Here is a 13858-nt window from a genome sequence, read left to right as displayed (position 1 = left end):
TCAATGTGGTTATGGTTGGCATTGCATGAAATGGGTCTGAAGTGAATGCTTCTTTTCATATCCATTTCAGATCTTTGTTTTTCTGAACCAAACTGTCTTTCTTGCTAGCTGTATGTACAACAAAGTGGCCAGCTCTGACAGAAGGATCCATCTAATCACAAGAGACTATTCATCTAGACAAAGACCTATCCTGCGGAAAAAAAAAAAAAAAAAAAAAAAAAAAAAAAAGGGTCAATGCATCTCATGCACCCATAAAATGGAAGGAGTCTTTTCATCTGTTTCATCCTTTCATCCTTTTCATCATCATCCATCAAATTACCTCCATGATGACTCAACGATATCAAAGATTTCAAAATGCTGGCATCATTGAAGAAGTTTGTGTCAGAACTCCCTCCACCTCTGCAAGTAATGGCAGCTCGTCATCTTATGTAAAGTTGAGAGACATTCAAGACGTGTTTCCAGATGCATTGCGCTTCAAGTTGAATGGACATCCCATCCCATTCCTTGAAGACTCTGATGGCAACAGGTAGTAGTATTTTATAACTGTGCCTAATGTGTCTGTCTTATCAACTTTCCTGAAAGAAAAAAAAAAAAAAAAAAAAAAAAAAGTGAAAAACTCAATTGGGTATGGTCTCTTTCTTTTGTTCAATTAGAATCGAACCCCCACGCATTGCGTTCTATCCTGGCAAGATCCTGGACGTCATCACATGGGTACCGCAGTTCGACAACTCAAGCACCGCCACCGATTTACCTTCCCTGGAGAAGTCGACAAATCTGGCCTCTCAAGACCTTCCTTTAGCATTATCAAATACGACAACCCCACCTTTCAATTCATCCCTCACTACTCGTAATAATGGACAAACCGATATGATCAGCTCTGAAAAGGGTATACAGCTGCTGCAAAAGATCGATAAAAAGAGTGACGAAGTGCTTAAGCTACAATCGGAGATACTTAGACTGCAACAGGAAGCCAAGAAGAAGAACGACGAAATGCTTAAAATGCAGATGGAAATGTTTAAGCTGCAACAGGAGGCGAAGGCGAAGGACGATGAAATGCTTAAGCTGCAACATCAGGCCTTAGACAGACTCGCCATCCTTCAAAAGCACGCTAATGCTATCCTCATTCAGAACTTCGAGCTACACGAATATCCGATCCCTCGACTCTTTATAGTCTTGCCTGTCGACACCACCAAGTGGGACCCAATGAATGCCCTGAGAAGCAAGGTCCGCCTATATTTCCTATGTGAATGTGGAGAACACACCGTGGATGCAAGCAAAAGCAGACGGAACGAAATCCATATTGCCAAACATGAAGGATATGAGATCCGAAACAGCACAGAGTTCTTCCGCAAGTATGGAAGGTACATGTTCATCCTTTTACAGTGCCTCAAGATAGGGGCACCCTTGGCTAATCCTCTCGCGCCAGCCTCGGACTTCAGTGCCGCTATTGATTCTTCAATCAAATATATGGAGGCAATCTCTGATGAGCATTCGGCCTTGAGCAAGATCAACACAATCGATAACTGTGAGGCACTCGAAGGAGCTGATCTCCGACAGCTAAATACATTTCTTCAAACTACCGACGAAGGCAAACAACTTGGCAACTTGTACAGGATCACGACGGAAGCAGGCTATGTCAAATGGGTCTGTCTTGATCACTATCGTTCGACGTATAGAGAAGAAGAACAGAGGGCGTTTGAAAAGACAATGCAGTGGAATGGTGGCGAGTATGACTCGCACCTCGGCAAAGTGATTATTACATTAAAGTCTAGAACTACAGCTGGAGAATTCTTTGATGCGTTAGCCAAAGCAAGACGTGTTTACGAGTTGGATATCACCTTCAGCTGGAGCTGGACCAAAGCTGATCTTGAAGCATTCGAAGAAGTGATAAAAAGATCAAGCGTATCAGCCCTTCACCTTAAATTCGGAGAATTCCAAGAAAGCACCACCAGGAAATTGCTTTCAACATCCACGCGATATGAAATACTTGTTCGCATTATGGAGCTTATCAACTTAAGGACAATTGACATTGTTCTACCCCCGAATCTCATAGAACTTTCCAATCTACGACCCAAAAGATCACCATACCTTAAGGATTTATCCGTTAGGCTGAGGCCTCGAAAGATGGCTACTACTGAACTTCGAGTGCTTTTAAAATCACTCAAGGCTGACCCAGCATTGACCTCCTTGGACTTGAGGGATAACTCAATTGGCAATGGGGGAGCCCTGGCACTGTCAGAGGCGCTCAAGACTAATAAGACTTTGACCACATTGGATTTGATGGGCAATTCAATCGGGAAGGAAGGAGCTCTTGCACTATTAGAGGCGCTCAAGGTTAATAGAACTTTGCTCAATTTAGACTTGGACTTCGGCCCACTTGGAAAGGAAGGAGCTTTGTTGCTATCGAAGATCAACACAACCTTAACTACTTTAAATTTTAGTTCCAAACCAATCGGGGAGGAAGGCGCATGTGCAATCTCAGAGGCGCTCAAGGCCAATACGACTTTGACCTCCTTGAACTTGAATCATGCCTCAATTGGAAAGGAAGGGGCTCTTGCACTATCGAAGGCACTCAAGGCTAACTGGACTTTGACCAATTTGAACTTGGGAGGCAACTCAATTGGGGCTGAAGGGGCTCTTTCACTGTCGGAGGCACTCAAGGCTAACCTCACTTTGGTCTCCTTGAACTTGAATTACAACCCAATTGGGCACGGAGGAGCTCTTGCGCTATCAGAGGCACTCAAGACTAACACTGCTTTGACCACTCTGGACTTGGGAAGCAACTCGATTGGGGAAGAAGGAGTTCTTGCACTGTCAGAGGCACTCAAGGCCAATTCTACTTTGGTCTCCTTGGACTTGAGTTCCAACTCAATTAGGAAAGAAGGAGCTGTGGCGTTGTCAGAGGCCCTCAAGGCTAACACCACTTTAACTGCTCTAGACTTGAGATACAACTCCATTGGGGATGAAGGGGCTCTTGCACTATCAGAGGCACTCAAGGCTAGGAGGACTTTGACCTCCCTGAACTTGAGTAGCAACTCAATTAAGAAGGAAGGAGTCCTGGCGCTGTCAAGAGCACTCAAGACTAACTGGACTTTGACTACATTGGATTTGACGAACAACTCAGCTGGGGATGAAGGAGCTCTTGCACTATCAGAGGCACTCAAGACAAACTGTACTTTGACGACTTTAAACTTGTATTGTAACGCAATTGAGAAGGAGGGGGCTCTTGCACTGTCAGAGGCACTCAAGACTAATAGCACTTTGACCTCCTTGGACCTGGATAACAACCCAATTGGGAATGGAGGAGCTGTGGCACTGTCTGAGGCGCTCAAGATTAATAGGACTTTAAAAAAGCTGTATTTGAGATACAACTCAATTGAGAATGAAGGGCGCGTCGCAATGATAGAGGCAAATGAGGTTAACGCCGGTTTGGACCTTGATACTGACTTGGACCTGTACTCACATTTATATGAGTGATTTGATCCTGGAAATAATATTATAGTAGCTAAGGAATACAGTTCAGTCCAAATAAAGTACTGCAGAGGAGTTTAGATCTACCATTCAATCTGTGGACAGTGATCGAATCAGAATATCATTAAAATATCAGGCTACGGTGTCTTCCATTTAGTCACCAAAATAAGCCAATTTAGATCATTAAACCCTTCAAAAAAAAAAAAAAAAAAAAAAAAAAAAAAGTAAAGAATGGATGGATCCAATTGCCTGATGAGGCTCGATTGAGGGTGGCGGGGAGGGGGGGGGGGGTTATTTTTGCTGTTGTTGCTATTTTCCTTAAAAAATATATGTTGATTTGAAATTGCAAAAGTTCTGAAACAGGATATAAGAGTGTTTCTACTCTGATAAAGTAAGTGGCGCAGCACTATGACAAAAACGATCTGAAATCAGTTACCGCAATGCGAATTGAGGCCATTGGAAATGTTCTACTTCTGGGCCAACAGCTTGGACTAGGACGATATAGAGAATAAGATGGATATCGTAAATACCATGCATGGCATAAATATCGATCCATGGATAGTATAATCTAATAATCAAATAATCGGGCATATGCAACCAACAAAGTGCATGTATGGCTCCACGCACATGGACCATGGATCCAAGACGTATTTAATATTTTTGAGGAAAGTTAAAAAATGAAAATATATTTATATAAAAAAAAAAAAAGCTATTCCATTGCTGGATAGAGTCTAATTGTGGGCCATGATGCTTCTTTAAATCTATTGAGTTTTTGAAATTCAAACTGTCTCCTTGTTGAGGATCCTCATGTTCTTCTACAATTCCTCATTAGCATTTGTTTTTATATTGAATAAGCGTCATCGCCATGTAAAAGGCAATTGAGTCGTGCCTTATTGAATAGAATAGCCAGCATTGTTAATATGAGGAAATGGGCCTTTATATTTTTCTCAAGTTGACTCCTAAAAAAAAAAAAAAAAAAAGCAACTCTATTATATAATTTATGACAGCTGGTGTTGATCCAATAATTCGGCCAATCGCGTGGCTTCTTGGGCCATATCTTGTTCAGATCGAGGTTTCCGTTCATCAAAATCCACTCCTTTCTTCTCTGGAGGTGCTGCCAATGCTGCTCCAATGCCTACTATATCGACTGAATCCGAGTCTTTTGTTAAATACTCCTTAGTATTACGAGCAATCTCATCGTATATATCATCGTTATTGCCAAAATCCCCTAGCCGTCGAGGGATAATATGAACGTGGACATGAGGAACAGATTGTCCGGCTAAAAAAAAATTAAAGATAAAAATATTAGTTATACAATAGATTAATTATTGTCAAGGGTTATTACTTTGAAGAAGGAGAAAAAAAAAAAAAAGGAAAAAATCCTCATTAAGAGACTACAGAAAGCATTTCCCGTTCTTACCATGTGGCCCGTCCTGCAAAATAGCATATCAAGTATATCAAGTATATCAATGAAAAGGACCAGTGCGTTGATATTAATTAATCAGAAACATCTTTTTCTTCTAATGTTTTTACTACTATTTAAATATTGTTTTCAGAAAAAGGACTTACTTGGCATGCGATCGTCAAAGAGGTACTATTATACTCCTTCTCAATGACCTTACCAATACGCTGGGCAGACTGGAACATGTCACTAACCTTGATTAGGCATCATGGGAGAATTAAGAAAAAAAAAATCCAAAGTCAGAAAATAAAATAAATAAATAAAAAAAACCTTTATCTTCTTTAAACTTGTATACCCTTTTTCCTCCTCCTCCTCCTGTTTGACTAACCTCATCAGCATTCAAATCCAAGAATCGAGGCACACTGCGACGGCTGATCACCAAAACATCTAATAATTAGAAATAAATATGCATTGTAATTTGGTTTTCTTGATTTGAAAGCATACATGATAATTAAAGGAGTAACTTACGGCCACTAAGATCAAAAAACAAAACAAGAAAAAAAAAAAAAAAAAAAAGTTATTAGCAAGGTATGAGACCCTGTTATATACAATATAATAATCACAATGCAATATTGTTATGGCGCTGTGGTGCTTTCCTGACGCGTTATTGCTTGGACAAAATTTTTATTTTATTCCTGCTTTTTTTAAAAATAAAAAAAAAATAAAAAAAAAAAAAAAAAATCACTCTTACGGAAGAATTGGCTTCAGGTTGACAAGTCCTAGACTGTACTTCGACCTGAAGAAGATTTGGCTAGCTGGGATGATATGCGGACCAAACCTATAGGTGTTTGCCATGGTACCCGTGTGAATGGAAATGGGAAATGAGAATGGGAATGAGAGAAATGAGAGTGAGGGGGAAAGAAATTTCAATGCGATGCACCAATTGAAACTTTTTGTGCCACCATTTTTAATGTATTGTGTCATCGCTAAATCATCTAAAACAATGGCTGGCTTTATAGACTACACTTCAAGACTGATTTTGTTTGCCTTTCCTTAAGATGGAGTTCGCAAAATACTCGTATCAAGCATAATACGATCCAATCCCTCCCGCACGTCTATCAATTCTTTATTATCCTGTTTAGATAACTCTGCAGTTGCTTCCTCTCTTTTTTTATTTTTTTTCCCCCTCTCTTTAGCTCTCACTACCTGCCTGTAGCTGTCATAGCATCGGTCGTGGTTTGAGATTTGCTCGGGGTTGGGCATGTGCAGGGAACCTTGCACCGGAATGTGATTTACTTCTTGCGTCCAACCCATCTCAAATATCTCTTGTGTGAGACTCATCACGAAAGGACTGACTGAACCCTTCTGGGATGAGGGAAGGATCCTCATATGCCGATGTATCGAAGTCCGGGGACCATGCAAGCAGCTTCCCTCAGCGGCCTCGTATGGGTGACAAGAAGCCAATGGTCAGTTGTTTTCTGTTAATAAAATCACAGAGAACTGGATCTGGCCTGCCCCATGTATAGGTGGCTAATGAATGCTAAATGGGCAAATTTGCCCGTTTTACGGCCCAAGTAATTTCATTTATGCCCTTGCTAAAAATAAATTTTGACTCGCTGTTCCCATCCATATCATTCTTCACCTAATCCTAGCCTTTAAAAGATATGTGTTAAGAAGGCACTCAGCCATGTTACTATTGGTAATATAAGTGGAAGTTATCATGTTGGCTCTAAGTAAAGTATTATATTGAACCTGAATCTTTCAAAGAAAGAAAAGTATATGAGACGTATAATATCGTAAATATCGGGTAGTTCAAAAGGGGATTTAAAGGGCTTTGTATATAGCAAAAGGGAAACAGTGGCATCTCAGATGGAGTTTCTTCACAAAAAGGAGTCGTCTATGAGACCAAAGTTGAATTTTTATTCAAGCTCTCTCATGCCATTTTGCTTCAGCTGGAATATCAGCCATTGGGCCTTTTTTCCTGTTGATCAATGAGAACACGAATTCAAGCTTCAACCGGGATATGCTTGTGCCCGAAACTGACCATATTGTAATTTGTATTCGACTTTTGATGCTCTTGAAGAAGCCCAGAAAAAAAAAAGAAATAAAAAAAAAAAAAAAAAAACTGAATTCCCACAAAGAAAGCAAGTCCAAATGAAGTTGAAGGCTGCGAAAGATCATTTTCAAGGCAGTGTCCCAGCACCAAGGCCATAATCCTTGCTCAATTTAACGAATCATTTTTTGAACTTTGGTTGCAGAACGACGTTTGAATTCAATCAAAGCTTCAGATGAAGTCTTGCCAGCCTCGGGTATTGTCTGGAACTATAACATGGGCGGCAGCGATTTTAACCGACTAATTCTGACCATGGTTAAAAAGAAAAAAGAAAAAAGAAAAAAAAAAAAATCGGTTTAGGTGCACCTGATATGGCAAAAATTAACCACTTTAACTGGTAAAGACTGGTTATTAACCGAATAATCGGTTAGCCCCACGATCATCCTGAGTACATCGTCCATTGGAACATCGGCAATAACACTCTTTTCTTTACTCTTTTATTTTTTATATAAATTCTTATTTTCTTATTTTTCTTATTTTTTTTCTTTATGAGAGGATAATATCCCAGATACCGTTCTCATCCCGGAAATCATTATGAACCACATTCAAGAGCCAGTAATCGTGTCCAATCTGATGTAACAGCTTCCGTGACTCTGATCCCTTTGGGTACAGTTGTTCCCACTCACGCCAGATCTCGAATGCTTCATCGCGCCAGGCCAGGAAAGAAACCTTCTCAATCACTGTAGGTTGGATGATTTCCTTGCCTGGGAACACACCCCAGGTCACTGCATTTGAATCCTCTACCAGCTCACCCAACTTGTTAGTGAAGGGTGTTGCGCAAACAGGTGTCTCCGTTGGACTCGCAGTGCCATCAGTAGTTGCAGATGAAGAGCTATTGGGCCCTCTAACACCAGCACTACTGCTACCAGGGACCTTGAGTGTTTCACTTGCTTGTTTCTTTCCACAAACCTTCTTCAACTCTGCAATCTTTCGCTGCTCTTCCTGAACATCCCCTGTGGTGTTGGTCAGCACTTCACCATCGCGACTGGCTGCAAAGAATGTGATCCAGGGTGAGACTGTCCTCAGCCTTTGGACGATTCCCTCAACTTCATTGGGCCCAACAAACAATTCCAAAAACGCCTTTTGATAAACATAACCTCCCTTGGGACCCCATCCAAACAAAGGGTCCGTGCTTGGTTTGCCATTGACAGCAGGCTGTGATCCGACAGTCCATAATCCGCGCTCGTTACAAGCCACCAATCGGGATTGAATTGCCTCGGTCTCTGGCAATGGTGACCCCTCCGACCAAGGCAACAAGGGAATTTTTCCCTGAATAAACTGAACAAACAACTGACTGATGTCCTCTGTATTCTTGGGTTCCTTCCACATCTCGAGTGCCTTTCGTGGCTCCACTTTCAAAGATGCGCCGTATCCATCCAGATCACCAAAAGCTGGCGAACGAGCATCTCCCCAACGGCCATTAGGGAAATCATCCCACGATTCCGAGCGTCCGGTGAGATCCTTTGTTGGTGTCCAGATCATTGGGTTCAAATTAGCGTCTGTGCTGTCGATGCCTACTATAGGACCTTCCTGGGAGTTAATATTGACATGTGTTGGCTCATTGGTGAGATGTTGTTGCTGTTGCTTCCATGTCGACGCTTTGGGGACGAGTCCGATACGCTCAAGGATGAGACGAACAGATTTTTCCAGATTGAGTGTACAAATATGAAAGCCTGAAATGCCCGCATTCAACAAACGTTCAATAATTGAAGCTGCCAACTCAACGCCATAGTCCTTGACTTTTTGGTCGTCATTCTGGATTTTCTCAACAATAAGTATTACATGGTTGAATAATTGAATAATTTTTTTTTTTAAAAAAAAAAAAAAAAAAAAAAAAAAAAGAAAAGAAAAAGAAAAGAAAACCATCATTTAGAACCTGCAGTATATCGTTTTCTTCATACTCTTAATCGCTTTTTCTTTTTCTTTTTCTTTTTCTTTTTTTTTTTTTTTCTCAATTGCCCCATACCTTGATAGGATCCAAGGCCTGAGCAACTTCGGTGGGGATACGGACTTTTGCCAGACTAGTGATTCTTCTGAAACCGTTGTAGGATTGAATGGGCATGATACCAGGGATGATAGGACATGTGATCCCAAGAGATCGACACTGTTTTTCCCAAGCCAAGAACCCGTCCACATCATAGAACAACTGTGTCAACACAAAGTCTGCTCCTGCCTCGATCTTTTGTTTTAAAAATCCGATTTCCTCTTCACTGCTAAATGTTGTATTATCCATGTGTCCCTCAGGATAACCTGAACCGTGAAGAGAAGTAGGGTAGGAAAGGTAATTTTCCACATGTCGTATTTTTTTTTTTTTTTTTTTTTTTTTAGTGGTCACGAAAAGAAGGTTTTGTTACTTTCCATCTTTTTCATAATTCGCCATCCATCTCTAACGAATCAAAGTGGGGAAACAAACCTGCTACTCCGATGCAAAAGTAATCCCCATATTGTTGCCGGATATACCGAACAAGGTCAATGGCATGTACAAATGTATCATCCACCTGTGTCCAATATTCCTGTCCTCGCGGTGGATCGCCTCGAAGAGCCAGGATATTTTGGATCCCATTCCTCTTGGCCTCCTAATAGTTAATTAGGCAAAGCACATTTAAAAATGACAAGATGAGTGAGCCGGCCGAAAGATATTTTTCTAGATATAAATATAAATATCAATGTATGTTTTCCTTTCTCTTCAATCTTCAATCTTCAACTTTTTAGCTTCTTCTTCGACTTACAGCCAATGCTTCGTCCACTTTGCCACGGTCCATGTTGGTACAGGTCAGATGCATGCATGTATCAAGTCCGTGGACAGTCTGTGCTACCGCAGTCAGCTCCGTGGTCTTTTCAAATGTAGAGCCTCCAGCACCCCATGTGCAAGTCACAAACATGGGTGACAATGCTTGCATGCGTCCAATACGATCATACAAATTGGATAGACCCTAAAAATATAATAATTGAAAGAGAATAAAGAGAATGTTCCCATCAAGAAGTCCACAACAATGCCAGAGAAGAAGAAGACATTGATAGTGGGAGGAATAGAAGATAGATAGAGATTTCAATTGATCCAGATAAACGTAACAACAAAGAAAGAAATAAAAAAGAAAAAAAAAAGATCCAGAAGTGAATATTATGTTTAAAGACATCAAGCATGGTAAACAAGGCAACAGATATTTGGCTTTTTGTTTGTTCTTTGATACCTGTGCAGTTTTTGGAGGAAAGTATTCGAACGAGTAGAAGGGCTTGCCCTCGGCCTGCTTCTGTGCAATCTTGTCAGTGATCTTCATTGAATGAACAACCCAAATGAGAATGAAACTGAATGTGAATAAATGAATTCAATGGATGAATTGAATTTCAAAAAAAAAAAAAAAAAAAAAAAAAAGGAAGAGGAAAAGAGAGAGAGAGAGAGAGAGAGAGAAAGAGAGTGGAAAGTTGAAGTTGGAGTTGAAGTTGATGAAGTTGGAGTTAGAGTTATAAAGTTATGGAGAGAGAGAGAGAGAGAGAGAGAGATTAAAAAGAGTCATCATCCTCCGTGTCCGTCATTTTTATTTCCCACATATTCCCAGCAAATAGCAAATTGCAGAATAGATCTGTTATCAAACAAAACAAAACAAAATTAAAGAAATTGATCTCGATCTGGCTTGGCTCATTTTTTATTTAATTTTTTTATTTTTTCTGAATTAGAGAATTACTAGGCATTGGAAAGTTTCTTGAAGACAGAAAAAAAAAATAAAAAAATAAAAAAAAAGAGGGGATTCATCTACTTTAAAAAAGAAAGGAAAAGGGAGGGAAGCTTTAAAAGAACAAAGAATAAACCATTGCTGGGATGACAACAGCGAGGGTGGACGAGGCTGCGACAGTCATTCGGGAGACACCAGAGGGCTTGAGTGGTCCACTGTTGTTATTCACGTTCTTGCTCGGTCCAGCTCCACCTTGCAGATCCTTGTTATCATTATTAGTGCCACCAGCGGCATTGCCGCCGTTGTGGCCGTTATTATTATTGTTGTTGTTTGGCTTTGGACCGGGTGCACCGTTCGAGACCTTGACAGTGACCTGTCCATGCTTGTATTTTGGTCCACCAAAGGATTGTTCATCCCCCATATAGCCTTCATTGGTAATCGGATCCTTCTTGTATGGCGTCTTGTCATTCACACATCCATCCAGACGAACCATATCATACCCGTGTGTATTGATCGTATTCACAACCTTGGGCAACGCCGCTGCTGCGCCTGTCGAGGGCACATCATACCCAGCAACCACATACGAGGCCTTACGACCGTACGCATCCATCTGTTTCGAAAACATGGAGTTGTAAACCTCTGCGATCTGACCCGCTGTCTCCAGTGTCGTGTACTTGTAATCGTACTCATCCATGTTGAAGCCCACCAGACTGTAACCCATGGTCTTGACCAGGCTCAACAGCCTTGAATCCTTCAGGTTCGACTCGTGGATCTTCATGTATTTGGGGTACACTCCAATCAGGTCTTGGATCGTACGCGAGTTCTTTGCGATATCGTTCTTGATCTGATCATCTGTCAAGGTCGAGGAGCTGTCGGAGGGGAGACGGTAGGTCATACCGATCAGATGACCATCCAAATACGCATGGCGGGTCACTCCAGCATATTGCATGTATTGCAACCATGTGGCATTCGCAAAGAACGTGACTCTTGCTTGAGCTTCTTTAAGCGTCTGAAGCATCTCCATCGTTGCTTCCGAAGGTCCTTCGCTCTATAAAAAGGAGGTATGTATTTTTTTTTTTTTTTTTTTTTTTTTTTTTGTTTTAGAAAATTGACATGATTATAACTTTTAAACTTTCTTTTCTTTTCTTTTCTTTTCTTTTCTTTAGACTTACATAGGTAAGAGCAACCTGGCCGGGGGTTTGACAAGATGTCACAAAGTCTGCATATGTCGCGCTTTGAGCATTGACGGCGATCGCAGGGAGTGCTGCAGAAGCGAAGAAGTGAAGAAGTGGGAAAGTGAAGATAGGAGGGAGTACAAAAAAGCAATAATAATAATAATAATAATAATAATAATAATAATAATGATTAGTGATGTGATGGGGTGTGACAATGAATTGACGCACAAGCCAGCTTCAAGGTCCGTGCTCACTCTCTCTTTCCTCCTTCTCTTTTCTCTTTCCGACCTTCTGTCCCCTCCCCCCCCCCCTCCATCTCCAAGAGATGGGTAAAGATGAGATCGCAGATTACGTCGTGTGACACATGCATTGTAAAAGGCATAAATAACAAAAACGCGTTATTATTATTTTTTTTATTTTTATTTTCCTGCTTACCAAGGACTGAAAGGATGGTTGTACCGGTAAAACGCATGTTGACTTTTTGTTTGTTTGTTTGCAGTAAAAAAAAAAAAAAAAAAAAAAAGGAAAAGGAAAAAGGAGAAGAGAAGGTATATTCAAACAGATATAATCCAAAGGGGGTGAAGGGAAGATGTCTGTGTGTGTGTGTGAAAACGTTGTGAAAATTATCAACCGCAGTTAGATGGGTAGATGGGATATAATATGGAGAAAAGAAAGTTAAAGGAGTAGAAAGGAGTAAAGAGGAAAAAAAAAAAAAAAAAAAAAAAAAGAAAAGAGAAAAGAAGGGACAAATAAAAGAAGAAGGAACGACTTTCTACAACAAACTTATATTACACAAAAACCTCTTTAAAAAAAAAAAAACTAAATGCCTACAAATCCTTACAATCCTACAATCCAAAATAATTAACAAATAAATAAGATCAATAATACATAATAAATAAAGAAATAAATGATTGACATAATAATTCTTTTTGCATGCCATGTCTGCTCTCTCTCTCTCTCTCTCTCTCTCTCTCTCGGTCGCGTTTGGGATTAAGAATCGATCGGGTTTATATGAACTTTTTACAAGTTACGCTACCATGTTTAGCTAGACTAAAAAAGATTTTGGAGGAATTAAAATCATCATTCCATGTTCTGATGGATTCTAATGTGGGAGCATCATAACAACCAATCTTTTTCATTCTTTTTACAAACAGGAACCGTCCTTGTTCCCTTTGTATTCATAAAATATATTAATATTTTATGCATGCACGTATAATACCTGATTGAGCTTTATATGTGTCATTTCTTGTCTGATAACATGATAGTATGATAACATGATAACACTCTCTTTATGCACCTTTGTCCAAGATCAGAATAAATAAATTATATTATACAAAAAAGACAAAGAGACAAAAAGGTGAATGCTGTGCTAAATGGGATGATGCTATCTGTCGCTTTTTTTTTTTTTTTTTTTTTTTTCTCATACATCATCTTCATCTTCTTCTTCAGCATCACTGTCCGTAGTATCACTACCACCATCGATATGATGAAGATAATGATGTTGATGCTCATCATCATTGTTCACATCCATGGTGGATTCTTCTGTCGTCTTTTTAGCCGCCTTTTTCCTGGTAGAGGTTGCTAAGAGCACCTCATAGACATCCCGATGCTTGGCCTTCACATGACGCACCAAATCGTGACGTCGCGTGAAATCGTATGAGCAAGCTCCATTTTCGACTCCCACCAAATCAATACATCGATGTGGCCTTATGCCTGCATGAGTATCTAAATGGGATCGGAGATTGAACGGCCGTGTAAACGTTTTCCCACAGTCGGGTTCATTACAGGTAAACAGGGTCCTTGTTGCTTTGGACTCGGGCGTGGATGCCTTGCTTCTCCTTCCTCCACTACTGCTACTCTTGCTCTTTGATGAACCCTTTGAATCCTTCCCGCTTCCATCCGTACTAGAGCTAGTTGAATCTACACTAGATGACGTTGGATATGGGTAAGCGGAGCAGCCTTGCTTTGGTTTTGTCTTTGGTAGGAGCAATGGTTTTGTTGACTTTGACGACGATGATACTGAAGT

General features: G+C 40.4%; 5 protein-coding genes across 5 annotated transcripts; 1 reads left to right on the top strand and 4 right to left on the bottom strand.

Annotated features, from left to right (window-relative positions):
* Nucleotides 1-326: 326 nt before the first annotated feature.
* Nucleotides 327-3507, top strand: BCR41DRAFT_422306 (hypothetical protein; the record flags this gene model as incomplete). The annotated part of the gene is made up of 2 exons (XM_022030136.1): nucleotides 327-526; nucleotides 654-3507. The coding sequence occupies 2 exons, from the start codon at nucleotides 327-329 to the stop codon at nucleotides 3475-3477; spliced, it is 3024 nt and encodes a 1007-aa protein (XP_021881286.1). The 3' UTR covers nucleotides 3478-3507.
* Nucleotides 3508-4450: 943 nt separating this feature from the next.
* BCR41DRAFT_336776 (HIT-like domain-containing protein) lies at nucleotides 4451-5782 on the bottom strand. Its single transcript, XM_022022043.1, has 6 exons — nucleotides 5625-5782; nucleotides 5402-5406; nucleotides 5262-5320; nucleotides 5041-5127; nucleotides 4892-4904; nucleotides 4451-4750 (listed from the first exon to the last, which is right to left on the bottom strand). The coding sequence occupies exons 1-6, from the start codon at nucleotides 5726-5728 to the stop codon at nucleotides 4470-4472; spliced, it is 549 nt and encodes a 182-aa protein (XP_021881285.1). The 5' UTR covers nucleotides 5729-5782; the 3' UTR covers nucleotides 4451-4469.
* A 1690-nt stretch (nucleotides 5783-7472) lies between these two features.
* Nucleotides 7473-10330, bottom strand: BCR41DRAFT_381026 (methylenetetrahydrofolate reductase-domain-containing protein; the record flags this gene model as incomplete). Its single annotated transcript, XM_022027287.1, has 6 exons — nucleotides 10178-10330; nucleotides 9716-9919; nucleotides 9400-9562; nucleotides 8953-9236; nucleotides 7935-8741; nucleotides 7473-7724 (listed from the first exon to the last, which is right to left on the bottom strand). Exons 1-6 carry the CDS (start codon nucleotides 10262-10264, stop codon nucleotides 7473-7475), a joined length of 1797 nt encoding a protein of 598 aa, XP_021881284.1. The 5' UTR covers nucleotides 10265-10330.
* A 772-nt stretch (nucleotides 10331-11102) lies between these two features.
* Nucleotides 11103-11871, bottom strand: BCR41DRAFT_278761 (hypothetical protein; the record flags this gene model as incomplete). Its single annotated transcript, XM_022020205.1, has 2 exons — nucleotides 11103-11705; nucleotides 11830-11871. Coding segments are annotated over 2 exons (645 nt in total), but the record flags the coding sequence as incomplete, so codon positions are not given.
* A 1561-nt stretch (nucleotides 11872-13432) lies between these two features.
* BCR41DRAFT_293514 (hypothetical protein) lies at nucleotides 13433-13603 on the bottom strand (the record flags this gene model as incomplete). Its single annotated transcript, XM_022020386.1, has 1 exon — nucleotides 13433-13603. A coding segment is annotated over one exon (171 nt), but the record flags the coding sequence as incomplete, so codon positions are not given.
* Nucleotides 13604-13858: the final 255 nt, after the last annotated feature.

This window comes from Lobosporangium transversale (assembly GCF_002105155.1).
Source record: "Lobosporangium transversale strain NRRL 3116 chromosome Unknown BCR41scaffold_19, whole genome shotgun sequence".
Classification (NCBI taxonomy): Eukaryota; Fungi; Mortierellomycota; class Mortierellomycetes; order Mortierellales; family Mortierellaceae; genus Lobosporangium; species Lobosporangium transversale.
The sequence above is the reverse complement of the archived record's forward strand: the minus strand, read 5'-3'. Positions and strand labels throughout refer to the sequence as shown.

What these genes read in the sequence shown, in the direction of transcription:
- BCR41DRAFT_336776 (XM_022022043.1), bottom strand. Translation starts at nt 5,728, where the DNA reads ATGGCAAACACCTATAGGTTTGGTCCGCATATCATCCCAGCTAGCCAA. An exon ending in TGGATTTGAATGCTGATGAG is followed by an intron (nt 5,128 to 5,261) that starts GTTAGTCAAACA and finishes TGCCTAATCAAG; the next exon opens with GTTAGTGACATGTTCCAGTC.